This window comes from Impatiens glandulifera, chromosome 1 (assembly GCF_907164915.1).
Source record: "Impatiens glandulifera chromosome 1, dImpGla2.1, whole genome shotgun sequence".
Taxonomy (NCBI): Eukaryota; Viridiplantae; Streptophyta; class Magnoliopsida; order Ericales; family Balsaminaceae; genus Impatiens; species Impatiens glandulifera.
In genome coordinates this window covers 125,087,526-125,111,613 of record NC_061862.1, presented here as the reverse complement: position 1 = coordinate 125,111,613, position 24,088 = coordinate 125,087,526, and the positions used below count along the sequence as shown (strand labels likewise).

At 31.2% G+C, this 24,088-nt stretch overlaps 2 protein-coding genes and 2 long non-coding RNA genes across 8 annotated transcripts; all 4 read left to right on the top strand.

Moving 5' to 3' along the window:
• The first annotated feature begins 5,644 nt into the window (after positions 1-5,644).
• On the top strand, positions 5,645-6,118 carry LOC124942282 (protein MADS AFFECTING FLOWERING 5-like). The gene has a single exon (XM_047482756.1). It carries the CDS (start codon positions 5,645-5,647, stop codon positions 6,116-6,118), a length of 474 nt encoding a protein of 157 aa, XP_047338712.1.
• A 1,704-nt stretch (positions 6,119-7,822) lies between these two features.
• LOC124919719 lies at positions 7,823-9,147 on the top strand. Of its 3 annotated transcripts, none has more exons than XR_007097599.1 (5): positions 7,823-7,865; positions 8,091-8,166; positions 8,263-8,383; positions 8,715-8,875; positions 9,016-9,147. It is a non-coding gene; the product is annotated as an uncharacterized LOC124919719 (long non-coding RNA). The 3 variants fall into 3 exon arrangements; XR_007097598.1 differs by having other exon boundaries at positions 7,849-7,865; positions 8,254-8,383; XR_007097597.1 differs by lacking the exon at positions 7,823-7,865 and having other exon boundaries at positions 8,032-8,166; positions 8,254-8,383.
• A 10,054-nt stretch (positions 9,148-19,201) lies between these two features.
• On the top strand, positions 19,202-19,675 carry LOC124942273 (protein MADS AFFECTING FLOWERING 5-like). Its single transcript, XM_047482743.1, has one exon. The coding sequence runs from the start codon at positions 19,202-19,204 to the stop codon at positions 19,673-19,675; it is 474 nt and encodes a 157-aa protein (XP_047338699.1).
• A 1,704-nt stretch (positions 19,676-21,379) lies between these two features.
• On the top strand, positions 21,380-22,725 carry LOC124919717. Of its 3 annotated transcripts, none has more exons than XR_007097593.1 (5): positions 21,380-21,422; positions 21,648-21,723; positions 21,820-21,940; positions 22,272-22,432; positions 22,573-22,725. It is a non-coding gene; the product is annotated as an uncharacterized LOC124919717 (long non-coding RNA). The 3 variants fall into 3 exon arrangements; XR_007097592.1 differs by having other exon boundaries at positions 21,408-21,422; positions 21,811-21,940; XR_007097591.1 differs by lacking the exon at positions 21,380-21,422 and having other exon boundaries at positions 21,599-21,723; positions 21,811-21,940.
• The last annotated feature ends 1,363 nt before the right edge of the window (positions 22,726-24,088 follow it).

Genomic DNA, 24,088 nt, shown 5'->3' with positions numbered 1-24,088 from the left:
TATTCCGACTAGAGCTGATCATCGTTTCGACTCAATCGTGTCGCGTCGATGCACATTTTCATGTGTGTTTAGACCGTGTCGTGTCTTGAATTTAGGGGGGTTTAGGTAAAGAATAAATTAAATGCTTATAAATAGAAGGCCAAAAAATACAGGACGATCATATAAACAAACTAGTAGATATCATACATATCATCATCATCATAAGCAATAAATTACAAGCATGAACAGTCAGAATAAAATGGTACTGTTTAGGTGGATTGCGTTTGGAATCCTAAGTTTTGTGGCTCTTGTAACCAGTGTGTCTACGTTAGTAGCATACTAGGTTACAAAAGCTCTAACCGTAGGGTTGAGCAGCAAGGAGGAAATACGAACTTCAAGGAATGCTAGGTTTCTTAAATGAATTAAGAACAAGAAAACCTTAGTTATTCTGATACAATTATAGTAAAAGGACGGAATTTAAAAAACTAAGAAAGAATAAGTGGTGTTTATTTGTTCTTCTTCCTCATATTAGAGTTGGGCAATGGGTCGGATCAACACGAACCGACACGATACAACTCGATATTAGTATGGAACGACACAATACAATAATATCTCTCGGGTCATGGATTGGACACGACAATGGCACGAGACGACACGATCATGACATGATTATTAGTTTATACGATCGTAATAAGGTCACGAGTCGACACGAACAGAACATGAGTAAAAGATGAAGAATTTAATGAAATCCTTAATAAAACTTAGAACATCAGAATTAATGGAATAAAGATGTTCAAAGTTTGTGAGAAATTAAGATTACTAAAAGGGAAGCTGAATAAGCTAGACTGGTAAAAATATAGTGAGATTTTTAAATGAGTAGAGGAAGACAGAACGAAACTGGTGGAAATACAAAGCAAGGAACTGAGAGCTTCGAATCTACCTTATAACAGGGAAGAGGAAAAAAAGGCTCTTACGCAATTCAGAGACCTTTGTTCTAAAGAGGAAAGTTTTGCTAAGCAAAAATCTAGAGAAAATTGACTTTCATTAGGAGACAATAATACTTCTTTCTTCTATAAAAAATGTTCATCAAGGAATTTCAGAAATCAGGTCTTAAGGCTCACAAACTCAAATAGAGATATTTTACATGGACAAAAGACAGTTCATGAGGAAGCAGTAAATTTATCCAAAGAGCTGATTGGAACAGAAACGAGCATAATAATAGAGGACAACCGAAGATTGCTTCAACAAATTGTGTAAAGGAAAATCAGTAAAGAAAGTGTCAACCAATTGATTACAAGAGTTAGTATGGAAGAAGTCCGAAAAATAGTATTTTCGATGAAAGGGGATAAAAGCCCAGGGCCAGATGGTTTCAACGCGAACTTCTTTAAAGAAAACAGGGAAATAGTGGGTAAAGATGTAAGCGAAGGGGTTTTGGAATTCTTCCAAAATAGGAAAATGTTGAAGCAATGGAACGTCACAATGTTGAATTTGATTCATAAGAATTCAATTCCGGAAAAAATTCATGACTTTCGTCATATTTCATGCTGCAATGTTATTTACAAAATTATTTCAAAAATTATTTCGCAACGTTTGAAAATAATTATTGATAACCTTGTAGGATTAAGGCAATCAATATTTATTCATAAACGCTCTATTTCCCATGACATCATACTCATGCAGAGCTTATTGAATGAATATGGCAAGAAAAACTTATCGCCATGTGTGTGTTTCAAAATTGACATTAGAAAAGCTTTTGACTCGATCAGATGTGGATCAATCAACGAATTCCTCCTTACTGCAGGTTTTTCAATCATTTTTATTGATTGGATTATGCAATGTGTTTCCACTCCTCACTTTGTTGTGAGCGTGAGTGGTATTCATGGAGACTTTTTTAAGGGTGAAAGGGGAGTAAGGCAAGGAGACCCTATATCTCCTTACCTATTCGTCTTAATAATGAAAATTCTTGACTGCATTTTTTAAATACTTTTAAGAAGTCATCATTTCATGGGTTTTACAATATAAGACTGAATGAAGTTTGGTTGTAAAAGGAAAACATATTCAATATTATGAGAATCAAGAAAGGTGAACTATCAGTGAAATACTTTGGAGTACCCCTGTCATCAAAACAACTCCGATATAATCACTTCAGATAACTGATAGAAAATGTTAGAAATTCTGTCTTGGGTTGGGCTACGAAAAAACTGTCTTATGTATGTAGAATTGAGCTCGTTAAAAGAGTCATCTTTGGATTATTGGCTACTGGGCACCACAGATAGTCATCCCAAAGAATGTAATGGATGAACTCAATAGAATCATGAGAGATTACATCTGGGGAACACAAGATAGAGGAGGCAGAAAAGTCAAATGGGAGGATGTTTGCACTCCCATAGAAGAAGACGGACTAGGAATAAAAAGTTGTGTTGAATGGAACAAAGCCCTCACCATCAGGAGTTTATGGGAGTTAGAGCAGAAAGTGGACTCCTTGTGGGTCAAATGGGTGCATACATGATTTCTGAAAGAAGAGCAGAGTATCTGGACACAAAACATCAATGAAAGAATGACATGGTCATTGAAGAAGATCCAAAAAATAAGAAAAGATACATTTCAAATGGTGCAAACCACAATTGGAAATGGAAGAAGGGTACTATTATGGCATGATCCTTGGCTGGATAATTATATTAAAAAAAGAAATACAAGAAAGCAGAGTTAGAAGAGAATTCATCAAGTACTCATTTAGAGACGTCTATGAAGGTAAATGTGATTCACTTCTGAGGCTTATTTCAGAATGTGATAGAATCATAAATCTAATGAGAGATATGCAACTCAATGAAAGAAATGATAAAATATTTTGGAAAACAGAAAACAATGAGAAGTTCATTACAGGAAAGACATGAGAAATGGTTAGAACAAGAGGATAGGAGGTAAATTGACATAATTTGGTATGGTCTCCAAAGATTATTCATCGTCACCAATTTATTCTCTAGCTGGTATACAGGAAAATGTTGACAGCAAAAGACAGAATTTGAAAATACATAAACATTCCTGATATCAACTGTGTCCTATGTTCGGGAGTTGAGGAAATCATAAACCATTTATTTGGGGAATACTTTTTTATAATACAAATCTGGAGAAGGTATGCTGCAAATATGAACATTATCAACTTTCCAAGAACATGGGAAGACATCCAAGAGTGGATGAAGAATAAAGCAAAATGAAGATCCTTCTATGTAAGTATCCTGAAATGTTACTTTGGAGCAGTAATCTACAATATCTGGAAGAAAGAAATTCAAGAACTCACAATGGATACTGAAGATATTTGGGGAGATATAACTTCAGATGGAAATGCACTCATTCAATCTTAGAGAAGAATCGAAAAGAATGAAGATATTAGAAAGTTCTGTCAGATATGAGATATTTTGTTTGAAAAAATCACAAGTAGAATCAAAGTAAAACGCTATAGGCTCTAATTGATTGTTGTTGTTGTTTGTAATTCAATTATTGTTTCATTATTAAATCTAAAAATTGTCTAGATCTAATCTTAAACTTTTATATTTTTTTTTCTCTTTTTTTAGTCTTTTTAATGAAATAATACTAAGATGTTATCCCTTTAAAAAAAACCTATATTCCTATAGATCATCAACACGGTATAGTTATATAAACCATCATATTTCTCTCTAAAAAAAATACTAATTAATAATAACAAATATTTAAATATTTTTAATATTTTCCCAAATTTCTACTATAATAACATTAACTTTATTAATTTTAACCTTTTTTAAATTAGATGTAATCAAATTATTTATTATTATTATATATATATTTATAAATGTTATCTTTTTTTTAAAATATTTTTTTATAAATAATCAAAACCATAATATACGCATTAAGAATATACATGAATTAGTTATTTAATATTTTTTTAGTTTTTTAAAGTTATTAATCTTTATATATATTTAAAAAAAAAATTACATCATTAATTAATTACTTGAATAACATAAATTAATATGATTTCAATAAACACCATACTGAAATATTATTTATATTTACCCTGCATTTAAATATAAATATAAAGGAAATATTTCCCAAATAATTAAAACTTCTTAGATAGATTATATATATAAGTTGACTAACGAAATATTATAGATAAACATATTTATATGGAAAGACATCAAGTATCTAGGGTAACAAGAGCGGTGAGGATAAAGACGAAGGGCAAGAGGAATGCAAGAATGAGAACCGTGTAGAAGAGAGTGCGATAAGAGATGTGGCGAGCTGCAACCTTGATCTTCATCAAGTCAGAAAAGCCATTGGTGCTCGAAATCGTTATACTTCTCATGCTAGATGAGAAGTGAAGCTGCATCATCGCCTCCGCAGCCCCTGGGAACCCTAGAAGAAATTGGAGCGCTCCATTTAATTAAGTAGGGATTATTGTGTTGTTGCATGGGTGCCCTCACCATCAGATTCGGTGCAGTTGTAATAATAACAATACAAATCACACCACAAAATACAAGTGTCATTCTTCTTCTTCCTCTCAAGCCTTCTCATCGGATAACAATGCTATAGAAATAGAAATTTCTGCTAGATATGAAATATTTTATTTGAAAAAATCACAAGTAGAATTAAAGTAAAAACGCTATAGGCGCTAATTGATTGTTGTTGTTTGTAATTCAATTATTGTTTCATTATCAAATCTATAAATTGTCTAGATCTAATCTTAAACTTTTATATTTTTTTTTCTCTTTTTTGAATTTTTTTAATGAAATAATACTAAGTCCCTCTAAAAAAAACTTATATTCCATCAGCACAATATAATTATATAAACCATCCTATTTCTCTCTAAAAAAATCTTAATTAATAATAACAAATATTTAAATATTTTATAATATTTTCCCAAATTTCTATTATAATAACATTAACTTTATTAATTTTAACCTTTTTTAAATTAGATGTAATCAAATTAATTATTATTATTATATATATATATTTTATAAATGTTACTTTTTTTTAATATTTTTTTTTATAAATAATCAAAATCATAGTATACGCATTAAGAATATATATGAATTAGTTTTTTAAAGTTATTAATTTTTATATATATTTTAATTTTTTTTTGCATCATTAATTAATTAATTACTTGAATAACATAAATTAATATGATTTCAATAAACACCAGACTGAAATATTATTTATATTTACCCTGCACTTAAATATAAATATAAAGGAAATATTTCCTAAATAAATAAAACTTCTTAGATAGATTATATGTATAAGTTGACGGACGAAATATTATCCATATATATAATCGCTGCTCCTTCGGTACCACCGGCATATTGTATTCTCCGAGTGCCTTTCTCTCCAAGCTATATTCTAATCTCAGAGTGCCTTTATCTCCAAGCTATATTCTAATCTCCGAGTGCCTTTCTCTCCAAGCTATATTCTAATCTCCGAGTGCCTTTCTCTCCAAACTATATTCTAATCTCAGAGTGCCTTTATCTCCAAGCTATATTCTAATCTCCGAGTGCCTTTCTCTCCAAGCTATATTCTAATCTCAGAGTGCCTTTATCTCCAAGCTATATTCTAATCTCCGAGTGCCTTTCTCTCCGAGCTATATTCTAATCTCCGAGTGCCTTTATCTCCAAGCGATTCATCCATCCATCCAAAGATCATGACGAAGGAGACGCCGGAAACTGACGGGAGAAGGAATAATAGAGGCCAAGGGAAGAAGAAGATCGAGATTAAGCGAATCGAGAATAAATCTCAAAGAATGGTCTGTTTTTCTAAGCGCAAAGCCAGTCTCTTTCAAGCTGTGACTCAATTTCAACAATCTACTGGACATCAAGATGTTGCCGCCGTAGTCTTTTCCCCGGCCGGTCAAATGTACACCTCCGGCAACAGCGGACCCGCTTTTGACGTTGTAGTTGACCGAATTTTGCAACTTTCTGATCCTTCCACCGTAGAGGATATCAAGGGTGACGATTCCGACGATTCTGGGTTGCTGATCGGATGGATTTTGAACAGTATGGGCTTTGATGATCTTGAGTTGCAGGATTTGCAACATTTGGCCGCGATGAAGACGGATTTGGAGAAGATGAAGGGCGAAGTGGACAAACGTATATCTCGTTCGGGATCTTCATGCTGATATATATGATTTTAGAATGCTTTCTTTTTCAATATTTTTGTACTTCTTTACTTTCTGTTCGGTGTCAAATAAGAGAAATAATGTCAAATATGTATTATGAATCTCGGATTTGTTGAATAAGGATAATGTGAAATATTATGAATCTAGGATTTGTTGAGTAATGATTGAAGAAAATAATAGTAATATTTACTTTTTCAAATCTTGATTTGTTTTATTCTTTGTTAGTTTTGAAATTTGGAAAATATTGATAGAATTTATTTATGAGATTTTATACCTAGGGCATTACAATTAATTTTAATTAGCAATTTAGCTGTAGTGGTAAATAAGTTTTTAACATACACATAAAAATAATAATAACCGAAATCATTTTATAGTAACAGAACATCGATCATCTTGCAATAAACCTAGCTAATATATACATAACGTAAAGCCAGACGAAATTCACAATCATACAATGAAAACAAAACACATGAAACAACCATATTCCTATCGACAGGACAACAGTCATATAAACAATAACAGCGATGAGAAGAAAGAAAAAAATAATATTGGGAAAGTTGATCGTGGTGATCGAGTGGGCGAACAGAGACTCTTCTGCCACAAACAACAATGGTCTCGGCGACATTGCCTGCCGTCGGAGGGTCTTGAAGAAGAAGACTTTCACAACGGGATCATGAGCATGAAGAAACCCAACAACAACAACAACAACGATTGATTGACGACGAAGGAATCGACGGACGGACGGACGGGGGTTCCGATTGATTGATCTCGATCTCTCGATCTCTGCTAGATAGATAGCTAGCTGCCTTGAGTACACATTTTGTGATCCAAGTCTTACTTACCTGATGATGATGATGGCATATGAATCGGAACCAGATGTAACTAACAAACCTTCTCAGTCACACATGGAGGATTCTGACACATGTATGTATGGGTCCTTAGATGTTGGATTGAACTTACACGAGACGAGACGAGACTGGAGACTCCAGCAAAGTGTGAGGGCGAGCGAGTATGGTGGAATTTGGTGATGCGCCCGCCTCCCTCCGGTTGCATTCCTATCTTCTTACTCTTCAATTTGGTGTGCACTCTAAATTAGTTTTCATGTTTCTGGTTGGAATACTCTTGTTCTCTTTTTCTGCACAACTTATTTATGAATATTGAAATTTCTGAAAAAATTGGATTTAATTTTTACTCCTTTTGTGAGCTCGACCTTTCTTAGGGTCTTTAGCCTTAACCCTTTCTCCCTTGTCAAATTCCTCTATTTCTTTGTTTTAATAGGACTCCTTGCAAGCATTTTTTTTTTCTTCTTTCTGTTATTGATGGATCAAATCATATTCAATGATCAGGAGGACAATTGATTGAAGATTGTGAAACCATTTCATAGAAGTTCATTGCTATGAACTTGTTTGTGTTAAATTCTTTATTTGACAGCTGTGTCTTAATTCTTTTGTTCCTAGCTGCTTGCTTGGATTGTACAAGGTATCTGGTTCACTTGAATGATCTCTTTTTGGTGTCACTGGACTGGGAGGATCAAATCTAAGTTGAACCATGTTATTCCAGCGACACATTTTCCCGATCAATGTGCAATCTTACTTGTGTCTGGGGAAAAGGATGTGTTCTATATAAGTAGAATTGATAGAGAAATGTCAATACAGGTGAAATAGTGAGAATTAAATGACTTAAGAACCTCAAAGCCTTGTAGGAAAAAACGCAACTGAACTCAAAAGAAGTTAAACGCTTTAATCCTGTAAGTTCATGTACATAAAAATGCATTGACTCCATTTATTGTTGGATATGTAGTCCAAGATAGTTAATAGGAGTAAAAAATATTCTCCAGATTAATGCTTTTCCAGGTGATATTGTCATATTTACTAGGGTTCTAAATCTCCTCCGAGATATCTAAACACAGACTCCTGCAATCTTCACTTCTAAAGATTTTTTCTTATTGATTGATTCACCTCCATTGATTTAGGGCTCTCATCCACAATGAACGCACGCATCAGTTATCAAGATATCATCAGACCTTTTGCTGAGTCTGTATTGCAAGGGTTAGTAATTTATAAATATGTTCTGTGGCTTCCTAGTATTTTGGATTTACTTGTATTTTGATCCTGTAATGACTTGACCTATGTCAGAAATATTAGTAAGGGGCCAGCACAAAATACACAATGGATACACGATACTCCAGTCCTTTCCAATGTGGAGGCCAAATTGAGGCAGCTCCTTGTTGAGCTGGGAAATGCTGACAAAATACTTGGTATCCAAGTAGATGTCAATGTTAATAATTATTGTTTTGTATTTAGATACGTTTTCAGATACATATATGTTAATGGTGAGAGAGCATGAAAGGAAAAAAAAGACGAGAAATAGAGTTTTTCTTCAAGTATTATATAATCTAGAAATTCTTCCAAGCATAATAGATTTGAATTTCAATCCTGATTTCAATTTTAACTAAATAGTCATAGCCTACTTAATTATTTGATTCCTTCCCATTTGAATCATGATTGTGGGTCTTGTAATAGTAGAGAGATACTTTTCTTATGTAACCTGTTTATATTTGAACCTCACTTGTTGATTGTAAATAATTACTGTTAAGGTATGTGCCTATAAAGATGGAGAGGTAATAATTGATACATGAGCTGCCGGAATGCTGGGTAGATATGATCCTCGCCCAGTGCAGCCTGTTAGCTTGTTTCCTGTATTTTCTGTCACGAAAGGGATTGCAGCTGGATTGATGCATTGGTTGGTTGACAATGGGTATGTATATATATGTCTTGATACTCTTTACATTTATATGCCTATTTTTTAGCATGTTTCTTCTGTAATATGGTTGCTTTTATAAGTGAAATGGCAGATGCAGCTTTTGAGAAACTAATCATAAGTATATTGTTGAGCAGAAAATTGAAGCTTGAGGAGAATGTCTCAAATGTTTGGCCAGATTTTGGAACAAATGGGAAGGATCAAATAAAGGTGTGATCTTTGTGTTCTGTGTTTTTACTCCTCTCATATTGTATATCCTCCCTATAAAAAAAATAGTAAGAATAGTTTAGACAAAATACCAATCATGACATAAAAGAAAATTATAAAATGAATAACTAGGTCACAATTTATTTCCCACTTCTAACAAAAATAAAATAAGTCACAATTTATTTGTTTGATTTTTGGATAACTAGGCCACAATTTATTTTATTTGAGATATTTATTGAAAATTTGAATTATATTATATATTCATATAAAATGTCACAATAATTATTTTGGCATCGGTACCATACCTTACATTCTTTTGTATACTCAAAAATTCAATATTTTTGATATATTGCGCATTACGATATTTTCGATATGTTTATAATATTGGTAAGTTTTTATCCCTTATTTAAATGACTATAAAATCAATTTTGTATGATATGAATACCTTGAAAAAGATCACTTCTTATGTGTGTGAATTTTCTTTTTTATTATTAAATTTAAATTATTAAATTATTTATAGATCACCATAAATTAAGTCAATTTCATATTAAGATTGTTAGGTAAGCATTAAATTATGAATATGCAAATGATTATTAATATTAAATTATTAAATTAAGTAGTATTATTATACTACATTAATATCAATTGAAAGTATCAACTAACTACTTATAATTATAATTATTAGGAGAGTGTTACATGTAGAATTATCAAATTAATATTATTGTTTGACATTTTAAAAAGGCATATAATATAATTCTTTTTTTAAAAAGTTATCTTCCAATAATATAAAAATCAAATAAATTGTGACTTAATTATCCAAAATTATACAAAATAATTTATTTTATTGGTCATAGTAAATGAAAGAAGGAAATATATGGTGCGTTTTTTCACTCCAAGTCAGAGGGATCCAAATGTGTGTTTGAGTTGTATTTGCTGAGAAAATATGGTTACCATTTATCTATTATTAAAATATTTTGATAGAAAAATAATTAATAAATAGGAATTGTTTATTTTAAAAAATTAATAATCATAAATAATTCCAACAGAAATGGACTTAAGATGAATTTATTTTTTTAAATAGTTTGTTTGTGTTTTTTTTTATGTAATATATATATATATATATATATATGCACTAAACGCCAAGTACCACGTCTGGATCCTACAATTAAACAAGCGTTTATCCCAAAAGAGGGTTCAGATTTATGAGAATGTCGGTATACCTTAATTTTTTTATCTATATTTTATATCTTATTGAAAATTTCGCTATAGGAAAATTAATATTTTTACCGTACTTGATTTCTGTATACTTTGATTTCGGTATACTATATTTTCGATAAAAAAATATATATATTTACTTAAAGAAAAAAATAATTTAGTATAATTATTACATAAACGTTATACAAAATTAAAATTAAATATATTTATCATAAAATAAAATATATTTTTTTAAGAATTCAACATATTTATTAATTAGTCAATGTTAAAAACTAAATTTAATTATAAAAATTAAAATTTACATGAATAAATATAAGTATATTTTTCAAGTTTTACTAATTAAATGAAATTAACATGAATAAATTTAATTACAGATGTTTTATATTTATGATGAACTTTGACAATATATTAAAATTTATTTTTTTATTTTTCTAAAAAAAATTAAACACTTTATAATAAAATAAAATAAAATATTATATATATTAAATAATTTTTAAAAAATTATGTTTTTGTAATTGAATTAACCTCAAATTTATTTGAAAAACAAATCAAGTTTTGAGTGAAAAAAAATATATCTTGATAGAAAGTTAAGACTTGTATATTCGGATAAAAATGAGCAATAATGAGTTTTTAATTTTTTTCTTTAAGTAAATATAAATAAACTATAATAAGCATAAGATACCGTGATTGTTGAAATCTTATCTTAAAAAACTATTTAAATGATTATAAAAACATGTATGTATAAAAGCATTATTTATTTCTTCCCTTTTCTATTTTTATGCGGACTAAGATTTTTTTTTTTTTAGACATTAAATTATGAATATTCTTATAATTATTTATATTAAATTCTTAAATTAAGTAATGTTATTCTATTACAATAAAATTGAAATATCAATTAGTTATAATCAAGAGAGTGTTATATATATTTATTATCAAATAATAATAATTATTTCACATTTTATATAGATATATAATATAATATATTTTTCAATAATTATCTTCAATGCTATAAAAATCAAACAAATTATGAACTAATGATAAAAATAAAATTAAAACAAATTATTTTTCAGATATAGGCAAAAGGAAAGGAGATAAAATGACTTAAAAATTTACAGTAACCATGCACAACCGAAGGCTCCAAAAAGACCCACTTGTTTGCTGTCCCGCTAGTAAAAATAATAACGAATATTTCACTTTGGGTAGCGATTGCATGCATCACAATGTGTGAGGATAGATTTTGAGGCTATTCAAACGGCACGGCTAACTGAGGAATTATTGGAATCTTGGAAACAAAAGTTTAAAGTCAGGATTGGTTGGTGCATCAAATTGTCACATGGTTATTGTTTCGGGAGGGACTCTCAACAAGGGATCGTATTAGAAGGTTAATGGAAATTCCGGATGTTAATTGTCTCATTTGTAATGGTTGTGAGGAACACGATATTAGTATGAAACGAAACGATATAATAATTTCACTCGGGTCATGGATTGGACACGACACAAGCACGAGACGACACGATCATGACGCGATTATGAGTTTATACTATTGTAACAAGGTCACGAGTCGACACGGACAGAACACGAGTATAAACATGACATGAACACGAGTATGCACACGAAATGATATAAACACAATTATTCACATGACCTAAGCTATTCAACTTAACATTAACATTTTCTCTAAACTCATACTCATAGGTGTAGTGTTAGATTGTCAATCGTACGTGTCGTGTCATGTAGTGTCTCAAACTTATGCGTGTGACCGTGTCGTGTCTTGATTTAGTCAAAATATTATAATTAACAAGCTCTTTCGTGTTATGTTAATTCGTGTCGTACTAACTCGTGTTTAAATTTGTGTTTCGTGTTAATCCGACTAGAGGTGATCATCGTTTCAACTCAATCGTGTCGTGTCGATGCACATTTTTATGTGTGTCAGGTGTGTCTGGACCGTGTCTTGTCTTGAATTTAGGGAGGTTTAGGTAAAGAATAAATTGAATGCTTATAAATAGAAGGCCAAAAAACACAAGATGATCAGATAAACAAACTAGTAGATATCATGCATATCATCATCATAAGCAACAAATTACAAGCATGAACATTCAGAATAAAATGGTATTGTTTTGGTGGATTGCGTTTGGAATCCTAAGCTTTGTGGCTCTTGTATTCAGTGTGTCTACGTTAGTAGCATACTAGATTACAAAAGCTCCAACCGTGGGGTTGAGCAGCAAGGGGGAGATACGAACTTCATGAAATGTTAGGTTTCTTAAATTTATTAAGAACAAGCAAACCTTAGTTATTCTGATACAATTATAGTAAAAGGACGGAATTTAAAAAATTAAGAAAGAATAGGGGGTGTTTATATGTTCTTCTTCCCCAGATTAGAGTTGGGCAATGGGTCGGATCAACACGAACCGACACGATACAACTCGATATTAGTATGGAACGACACGATACAATAATATCTCTCGGGTCATGGATTGGACACAACATAAGCACGAGACGACACGATCATGACACGATTATGAGTTTATACTATCGTAACAAGGTCACGAGTCGATACGGACAAAACATGAGTATAAACATGGCATGAACACGAGTATACACACGAAACAATATAAACACAATTATTCACATGACCTAAGCTATTCAACTTAACATTAACATTTTCTCTAAACTCATACTCGTAGATGTAGTGTTAGACTATCAATTGTACGTGTCGTGTCATGTAGTGTCTCAATCTTTTGTGTGTGACCGTGTCGTGTCTTGATTTAGTCAAAATATTATAATTAACAAGCTCTTTCGTGTTATGTTAATTCGTGTCGTACTAACTCGTGTTTATATTTTTGTTTTGTGTTATTCCGACTAGAGCTGATCATCGTTTCGACTCAATCGTGTCGTGTCGATGCACATTTTCATGTGTGTTTAGACCGTGTCGTGTCTTGAATTTAGGGGGGTTTAGGTAAAGAATAAATTAAATGCTTATAAATAGAAGGCCAAAAAATACAGGACGATCATATAAACAAACTAGTAGATATCATACATATCATCATCATCATAAGCAATAAATTACAAGCATGAACAGTCAGAATAAAATGGTACTGTTTTGGTGGATTGCGTTTGGAATCCTAAGTTTTGTGGCTCTTGTAACTAGTGTGTCTACGTTAGTAGCATACTAGGTTACAAAAGCTCTAACCGTAGGGTTGAGCAGCAAGGAGGAAATACGAACTTCAAGGAATGCTAGGTTTCTTAAATGAATTAAGAACAAGAAAACCTTACACTAGTAAAAAAATCATTAATAGTAACCAAAAATAGTAACCGTTTGTTTAGCGGTTGATATTAAAGGGGTAATACCAACCGTTTTAAAAACCGTTAATATAAAGGGGGTCAATATCAACCGTTCTTAAAAACGGTTGATATTAACTCATCTATATTAACGGAATTTTAAAACGGTTGATATTGACTCCACTCTCTATCAACAGTTTCAAAAACCGTTGATATAAAGGGGGTCAATATCAACCACTCTTAAAACGGTTGATATTAACTCAGCTATATTAACGGAATTTTAAAATGGTTGATATTGACCCATTCTATATTAACAGTTTTAAAAACCGTTGATATTAAACACATCTATATCAACCACTTTAAAAACTGTTGATATTGACCAAATCTATATCAATCATTTTAAAAACCGTTGATATAAAGGGGAAATATCAACAGATATATATTTTGTTATATTATATTTTATTATTGCCGCAAAATGTTTGAATAAATTTTATTCTTAGTAAAAAAGAAATTATTCAATATTTTTATTAAAAGTTATTATTTCCTCCAACAATGTTTATATTATTAACTTTAATTTTAATTATTTATATTGTAAATGTCTGTATATGTATGTATACTAAATTTGAACGGAATTAATTATAAAAAATAGGAGGTAGTTAATTATGAAGAAAAAGAGGTTTATGCTGAAGGAAGAAGAAATAAATGATAGAAGATGAAGATCAAGGAAGAAGAGATAGAAGATGAAGTTCAAGGAAGAAGAAATAGATGATAGAAGATGAAGATCGAATTATTTTTTTTATTTTTTGTATTATAAATTTTTTTATTTAAATGTAGTATTTGTATGTAATGGAATTAAATTATTTTAATGTTAATTTTGGAATTATATTTAAAAATTATCTTGTCATTTGAAATTTTGTATAAAATAATTAAATTTATTTTAAAGTGATTTTTAATTAAATAATTGAAATAATTTTTTATAAATTCGAAATAAAAAATGTCAACAACCATTATATTTAAGAAATTACAACCACTTTTATAGTTCTTAATAACAACCGCCTACAAAATGGTTAATATTGAGTAATGATAATATTTTTTTAAACGGTTGATATTGCTTAATAACAATTGCATGTAAAACGGTTGATATTTCTTAATAACAACTGCTCAAAAAACGGTTGTTATTGAGTAATAACAACCGCCCAAAAATGGTTGATATTTTATGTTTGAGCAATGCCTACGGAGGCTCTAGTAACGGATGTCAACCGCTTTTTGAGCTGTTGTTATTACTCAATACTAACCATTTTTTGTTTAATAACAAAAGTAAAAACCGTTGATATTGACCTTTTTTTTACTAGTTATTCTGATACAATTATAGTAAAAGGACGGAATTTAAAAAACTAAGAAAGAATAAGTGGTGTTTATTTGTTCTTCTTCCTCATATTAGAGTTGGGCAATGGGTCGGATCAACACGAACCGACACGATACAACTCGATATTAGTATGGAACGACACAATACAATAATATCTCTCGGGTCATGGATTGGACACGACACAAGCACGATCATGACATGATTATTAGTTTATACGATCGTAATAAGGTCACGAGTCGACACGGACAGAACATGAGTAAAAGATGAAGAATTTAATGAAATCCTTAATAAAACTTAGAACATCAGAATTAATGGAATAAAGATGTTCAAAGTTTGTGAGAAATTAAGATTACTAAAAGGGAAGCTGAATAAGCTAGACTGGAAAAAATATAGTGAGATTTTTAAATGAGTAGAGGAAGACAGAACGAAACTGGTGGAAATACAAAGCAAGGAACTGAGAGCTTCGAATCTACCTTATAACAGGGAAGAGGAAAAAAAGGCTCTTACGCGATTCAGAGACCTTTGTTCTAAAGAGGAAAGTTTTGCTAAGCAAAAATCTAGAGAAAATTGACTTTCATTAGGAGACAATAATACTTCTTTTTTCTATAAAAAATGTTCATCAAGGAATTTCAGAAATCAGGTCTTAAGGCTCACAAACTCAAATAGAGATGTTTTACATGGACAAAAGACAGTTCATGAGGAAGCAGTAATTTATCCAAAGAGCTGATTGGAACAGAAACGAGCATAATATTAGAGGACAACCGAAGATTGCTTCAACAAATTGTGTAAAGGAAAATCAGTAAAGAAAGTGTCAACCAATTGATTACAAGAGTTAGTATGGAAGAAGTCAGAAAAATAGTATTTTCGATGAAAGGGGATAAAAGCCCAGGGCCAGATGATTTCAACGCGAACTTCTTTAAAGAAAACAGGGAAATAGTGGGTAAAGATGTAAGCGAAGGGGTTTTGGAATTCTTCCAAAATAGGAAAATGTTGAAGCAATGGAACGTCACAATGTTGAATTTGATTCATAAGAATTCAATTCCGGAAAAAATTCATGACTTTCGTCATATTTCATGCTGCAATGTTATTTACAAAATTATTTCAAAAATTATTTCGCAACGTTTGAAAATAATTATTGATAACCTTGTAGGATTAAGGCAATCAATATTTATTCATAAACGCTATATTTCCCATGACATCATACTCATGCAGAGCTTATTGAATGAATATGGCAAGAAAAACTTATCGCCATGTGTGTGTTTCAAAATTGACATTAGAAAAGCTTTTGACTCGATCAGATGTGGATCAATCCACGAATTCCTCCTTACTGCAGGTTTTCCAATCATTTTTATTGATTGGATTATGCAATGTGTTTCCACTCCTCACTTTGTTGTGAGCGTGAGTGGTATTCATGGAGACTTTTTTAAGGGTGAAAGGGGAGTAAGGCAAGGAGACCCTATATCTCCTTACCTATTCGTCTTAATAATGAAAATTCTTGACTGCATTTTTTAAATACTTTTAAGAAGTCATCATTTCATGGGTTTTACAATATAAGACTGAATGAAGTTTGGTTGTAAAAGGAAAACATATTCAATATTATGGGAATCAAGAAAGGTGAACTACCAGTGAAATACCTTGGAGTACCCCTGTCATCAAAACAACTCCGATATAATCACTTCAGATAACTGATAGAAAATGTTAGAAATTCTGTCTTGGGTTGGGCTACGAAAAAACTGTCTTATGTATGTATAATTGAGCTCGTTAAAAGAGTCATCTTTGGATTATTGGCTACTGGGCACAACAGATAGTCATCCCAAAGAATGTAATGGATGAACTAAATAGAATCATGAGAGATTACATCTGGGGAACACAAGACACAGGAGGCAGAAAAGTCAAATGGGAGGATGTTTGCACTCCCATAGAAGAAGACGGACTAGGAATAAAAAGTTGTGTTGAATGGAACAAAGCCCTCACCATCAGGAGTTTATGGGAGTTAGAGCAGAAAGCGGACTCCTTGTGGGTCAAATGGGTGCATACATGATTTCTAAAAGAAGAGCAGAGTATCTGGACACAAAACATGAATGAAAGAATGACATGGTCATTGAAGAAGATCCAAAAAATAAGAAAAGATACATTTCAAATGGTGCAAACCACAATTGGAAATGGAAGAAGGGTACTATTATGGCATGATCCTTGACTGGATAATTATATTAAAAAAAGAAATACAAGAAAGCAGAGTTAGAAGAGAATTCATCAAGTACTCATTTAGAAACGTCTATGAAGGTAAATGTGATTCACTTCTGAGGCTTATTTCAGAATGTGATAGAATCATAAATCTAATGAGAGATATGCAACTCAATGAAAGAAATGATAAAATATGCTGGAAAACAGAAAACAATGAGAAGTTCATTACAGGAAAGACATCAAAAATGGTTAGAACAAGAGGATAGGAGGTAAATTGACATAATTTGGTATGGTCTCCAAAGATTATTCCTTGTCACTAATTTATTCTCTAGCTGGTATACAGGAAAATGTTGACAACAAAAGACAGAATTTGAAAATACATAAACATTCCTGATATCAACTGTGTCCTATGTTCGGGAGTTGAGGAAATCATAAACCATTTATTTGGGGAATACTTTTTTATAATACAAATCTGGAGAAGGTATGCTGCAAATATGAAGATTATCAACTTTCCAAGAACATGGGAAGACATCCAAGAGTGGATGAAGAATAAAGCAAAATGAAGATCCTTCTATGTAAGTATCCTGAAATGTTACTTTGGAGCAGTAATCTACAATATCTGGAAGAAAGAAATTCAAGAACTCACAATGGATACTGAAGATATTTGGGGAGATATAACTTCAGATGGAAATGCACTCATTCAATCTTAGAGAAGAATCGAAAAGAATGAAGATATTAGAAAGTTCTGTCAGATATGAGATATTTTGTTTGAAAAAATCACAAGTAGAATCAAAGTAAAACGCTATAGGCTCTAATTGATTGTTGTTGTTGTTTGTAATTCAATTATTGTTTCATTATTAAATCTAAAAATTGTCTAGATCTAATCTTAAACTTTTATATTTTTTTTCTCTTTTTTTAGTCTTTTTAATAAAATAATACTAAGATGTTATCCCTTTAAAAAAAACCTATATTCCTATAGATCATCAACACGGTATAGTTATATAAACCATCATATTTCTTTCTAAAAAAAATACTAATTAATAATAACAAATATTTAAATATTTTTAATATTTTCCCAAATTTCTATTATAATAACATTAACTTTATTAATTTTAACCTTTTTTAAATTAGATGTAATCAAATTATTTATTATTATTATATATATATTTATAAATGTTACCTTTTTTAATTATTTTTTTTATAAATAATCAAAACCATAATATACGCATTAAGAATATACATGAATTAGTTATTTAATATTTTTTTAGTTTTTTAAAATTATTAATCTTTATATATATTTAAAAAAAAAATTTGCATCATTAATTAATTACTTGAATAACATAAATTAATATGATTTCAATAAACACCAGACTGAAATATTATTTATATTTATCCTGCATTTAAATATAAAGGAAATATTTCCCAAATAATTAAAACTTCTTAGATAGATTATATGTATAAGTTGACGGACGAAATATTATCCATATATATATTTATAATCGCTGCTCCTCCGGTACTACCGGCATATTGTATTCTCCGAGTGCCTTTCTCTCCAAGCTATATTCTAATCTCAGAGTGCCTTTATCTCCAAGCTATATTCTAATCTCCGAGTGCCTTTCTCTCCAAGCTATATTCTAATCTCCGAGTGCCTTTCTCTCCAAGCTATATTCTAATCTCAGAGTGCCTTTATCTCCAAGCTATATTCTAATCTCCGAGTGCCTTTCTCTCCAAGCTATATTCTAATCTCCGAGTGCCTTTCTCTCCAAGCTATATTCTAATCTCAGAGTGCCTTTATCTCCAAGCTATATTCTAATCTCCGAGTGCCTTTCTCTCCAAGCTATATTCTAATCTCAGAGTGCCTTTTTCTCCAAGCTATATTCTAATCTCCGAGTGCCTTTCTCTCCAAGCTATATTCTAATCTCCGAGTGTCTTTCTCTCCAAGCTATATTCTAATCTTAGAGTGCCTTTATCTCCAAGCTATATTCTAATCTCCGAGTGCCTTTCTCTCCAAGCTATATTCTAATCTCCGAGTGTCTTTCTCTCCAAGCGATTCATCCATCCATCCAAAGATCATGACGAAGGAGACGTCGGAAACTGACGGGAGAAGGAATAATAGAGGCCAAGGGAAGAAGAAGATCGAGATTAAGCGAATCGAGAATAAATCTCAAAGAATGGTCTGTTTTTCTAAGCGCAAAGCCAGTCTCTTTCAAGCTGTGACTCAATTTCAACAATCTACTGGACATCAAGATGTTGCCGCCGTAGTCTTTTCCCCGGCCGGTCAAATGTACACCTCCGGCAACAGCGGACCCGCTTTTGACGTTGTAGTTGACCGAATTTTGCAACTTTCTGATCCTTCCACCGTAGAGGATATCAAGGGTGACGATTCCGACGATTCTGGGTTGCTGATCGGATGGATTTTGAACAGTATGGGCTTTGATGATCTTGAGTTGCAGGATTTGCAACATTTGGCCGCGATGAAGACGGATTTGGAGAAGATGAAGGGCGAAGTGGACAAACGTATATCTCGTTCGGGATCTTCATGCTGATATATATGATTTTAGAATGCTTTCTTTTTCAATATTTTTGTACTTCTTTACTTTCTGTTCGGTGTCAAATAAGAGAAATAATGTCAAATATGTATTATGAATCTCGGATTTGTTGAATAAGGATAATGTGAAATATTATGAATCTAGGATTTGTTGAGTAATGATTGAAGAAAATAATAGTAATATTTACTTTTTCAAATCTTGATTTGTTTTATTCTTTGTTAGTTTTGAAATTTGGAAAATATTGATAGAATTTATTTATGAGATTTTATACCTAGGGCATTACAATTAATTTTAATTAGCAATTTAGCTGTAGTGGTAAATAAGTTTTTAACATACACATAAAAATAATAATAACCGAAATCATTTTATAGTAACAGAACATCGATCATCTTGCAATAAACCTAGCTAATATATACATAACGTAAAGCCAGACGAAATTCACAATCATACAATGAAAACAAAACACATGAAACAACCATATTCCTATCGACAGGACAACAGTCATATAAACAATAACAGCGATGAGAAGAAAGAAAAAAATAATATTGGGAAAGTTGATCGTGGTGATCGAGTGGGCGAACAGAGACTCTTCTGCCACAAACAACAATGGTCTCGGCGACATTGCCTGCCGTCGGAGGGTCTTGAAGAAGAAGACTTTCACAACGGGATCATGAGCATGAAGAAACCCAACAACAACAACAACAACGATTGATTGACGACGAAGGAATCGACGGACGGACGGACGGGGGTTCCGATTGATTGATCTCGATCTCTCGATCTCTGCTAGATAGATAGCTAGCTGCCTTGAGTACACATTTTGTGATCCAAGTCTTACTTACCTGATGATGATGATGGCATATGAATCGGAACCAGATGTAACTAACAAACCTTCTCAGTCACACATGGAGGATTCTGACACATGTATGTATGGGTCCTTAGATGTTGGATTGAACTTACACGAGACGAGACGAGACTGGAGACTCCAGCAAAGTGTGAGGGCGAGCGAGTATGGTGGAATTTGGTGATGCGCCCGCCTCCCTCCGGTTGCATTCCTATCTTCTTACTCTTCAATTTGGTGTGCACTCTAAATTAGTTTTCATGTTTCTGGTTGGAATACTCTTGTTCTCTTTTTCTGCACAACTTATTTATGAATATTGAAATTTCTGAAAAAATTGGATTTAATTTTTACTCCTTTTGTGAGCTCGACCTTTCTTAGGGTCTTTAGCCTTAACCCTTTCTCCCTTGTCAAATTCCTCTATTTCTTTGTTTTAATAGGACTCCTTGCAAGCATTTTTTTTTTCTTCTTTCTGTTATTGATGGATCAAATCATATTCAATGATCAGGAGGACAATTGATTGAAGATTGTGAAACCATTTCATAGAAGTTCATTGCTATGAACTTGTTTGTGTTAAATTCTTTATTTGACAGCTGTGTCTTAATTCTTTTGTTCCTAGCTGCTTGCTTGGATTGTACAAGGTATCTGGTTCACTTGAATGATCTCTTTTTGGTGTCACTGGACTGGGAGGATCAAATCTAAGTTGAACCATGTTATTCCAGCGACACATTTTCCCGATCAATGTGCAATCTTACTTGTGTCTGGGGAAAAGGATGTGTTCTATATAAGTAGAATTGATAGAGAAATGTCAATACAGGTGAAATAGTGAGAATTAAATGACTTAAGAACCTCAAAGCCTTGTAGGAAAAAACGCAACTGAACTCAAAAGAAGTTAAACGCTTTAATCCTGTAAGTTCATGTACATAAAAATGCATTGACTCCATTTATTGTTGGATATGTAGTCCAAGATAGTTAATAGGAGTAAAAAATATTCTCCAGATTAATGCTTTTCCAGGTGATATTGTCATATTTACTAGGGTTCTAAATCTCCTCCGAGATATCTAAACACAGACTCCTGCAATCTTCACTTCTAAAGATTTTTTCTTATTGATTGATTCACCTCCATTGATTTAGGGCTCTCATCCACAATGAACGCACGCATCAGTTATCAAGATATCATCAGACCTTTTGCTGAGTCTGTATTGCAAGGGTTAGTAATTTATAAATATGTTCTGTGGCTTCCTAGTATTTTGGATTTACTTGTATTTTGATCCTGTAATGACTTGACCTATGTCAGAAATATTAGTAAGGGGCCAGCACAAAATACACAATGGATACACGATACTCCAGTCCTTTCCAATGTGGAGGCCAAATTGAGGCAGCTCCTTGTTGAGCTGGGAAATGCTGACAAAATACTTGGTATCCAAGTAGATGTCAATGTTAATAATTATTGTTTTGTATTTAGATACGTTTTCAGATACATATATGTTAATGGTGAGAGAGCATGAAAGGAAAAAAAAGACGAGAAATAGAGTTTTTCTTCAAGTATTATATAATCTAGAAATTCTTCCAAGCATAATAGATTTGAATTTCAATCCTGATTTCAATTTTAACTAAATAGTCATAGCCTACTTAATTATTTGATTCCTTCCCATTTGAATCATGATTGTGGGTCTTGTAATAGTAGAGAGATACTTTTCTTATGTAACCTGTTTATATTTGAACCTCACTTGTTGATTGTAAATAATTACTGTTAAGGTATGTGCCTATAAAGATGGAGAGGTAATAATTGATACATGAGCTGCCGGAATGCTGGGTAGATATGATCCTCGCCCAGTGCAGCCTGATAGCTTGTTTCCTGTATTTTCTGTCACGAAAGGGATTGCAGCTGGATTGATGCATTGGTTGGTTGACAATGGGTATGTATATATATGTCTTGATACTGTTTACATTTATATGCCTATTTTTTAGCATGTTTCTTCTGTAATATGGTTGCTTTTATAAGTGAAATGGCAGATGCAGCTTTTGAGAAACTAATCATAAGTATATTGTTGAGCAGAAAATTGAAGCTTGAGGAGAATGTCTCAAATGTTTGGCCAGATTTTGGAACAAATGGGAAGGATCAAATAAAGGTGTGATCTTTGTGTTCTGTGTTTTTACTCCTCTCATATTGTATGTCCTCCCTATAAAAAAAATAGTAAGAATAATTTAGACAAAATACCAATCATGACATAAAAGAAAATTATAAAATGAATAACTAGGTCACAATTTATTTCCCACTTCTAACAAAAATAAAATAAGTCACAATTTATTTGTTTGATTTTTGGATAACTAGGCCACAATTTATTTTATTTGAGATATTTATTGAAAATTTGAATTATATTATATATTCATATAAAATGTCACAATAATTATTTTGGCATCGGTACCATACCTTACATTCTTTTGTATACTCAAAAATTCAATATTTTTGATATATTGCGCATTACGATATTTTCGATATGTTTATAATATTGGTAAGTTTTTATCCCTTATTTAAATGACTATAAAATCAATTTTGTATGATATGAATACCTTGAAAAAGATCACTTCTTATGTGTGTGAATTTTCTTTTTTATTATTAAATTTAAATTATTAAATTATTTATAGATCACCATAAATTAAGTCAATTTCATATTAAGATTGTTAGGTAAGCATTAAATTATGAATATGTAAATGATTATTAATATTAAATTATTAAATTAAGTAGTATTATTATACTACATTAATATCAATTGAAAGTATCAACTAACTACTTATAATTATAATTATTAGGAGAGTGTTACATGTAGAATTATCAAATTAATATTATTGTTTGACATTTTAAATAGGCATATAATATAATTCTTTTTTTAAAAAGTTATCTTCCAATAATATAAAAATCAAATAAATTGTGACTTAATTATCCAAAATTATACAAAATAATTTATTTTATTGGTCATAGTAAATGAAAGAAGGAAATATATGGTGCGTTTTTTCACTCCAAGTCAGAGGGATCCAAATGTGTGTTTGAGTTGTATTTGCTGAGAAAATATGGGTTACCATTTATCTATTATTAAAATATTTTGATAGAAAAATAATTAATAAATAGAATTGTTTATTTTAAAAAATTAATAATCATAAATAATTCCAACAGAAATGGACTTAAGATGAATTTATTTTTTTAAATAGTTTGTTTGTGTTTTTTTTTTATGTAATATATATATATATATATATATATATATATATATGCACTAAACGCCAAGTACCACGTCTGGATCCTACAATTAAACAAGCGTTTATCTCAAAAGAGGGTTCAGATTTATGAGAATGTCAGTATACCTTAATTTTTTTATCTATATTTTATATCTTATTGAAAATTTCGCTATAGGAAAATTAATATTTTTACCGTACTTGATTTCTGTATACTTTGATTTCGGTATACTATATTTTCGATAAAAAATATATATATTTACTTAAACAAAAAAATAATTTAGTATAATTATTACATAAACGTTATACAAAATTAAAATTAAATATATTTATCATAAAATAAA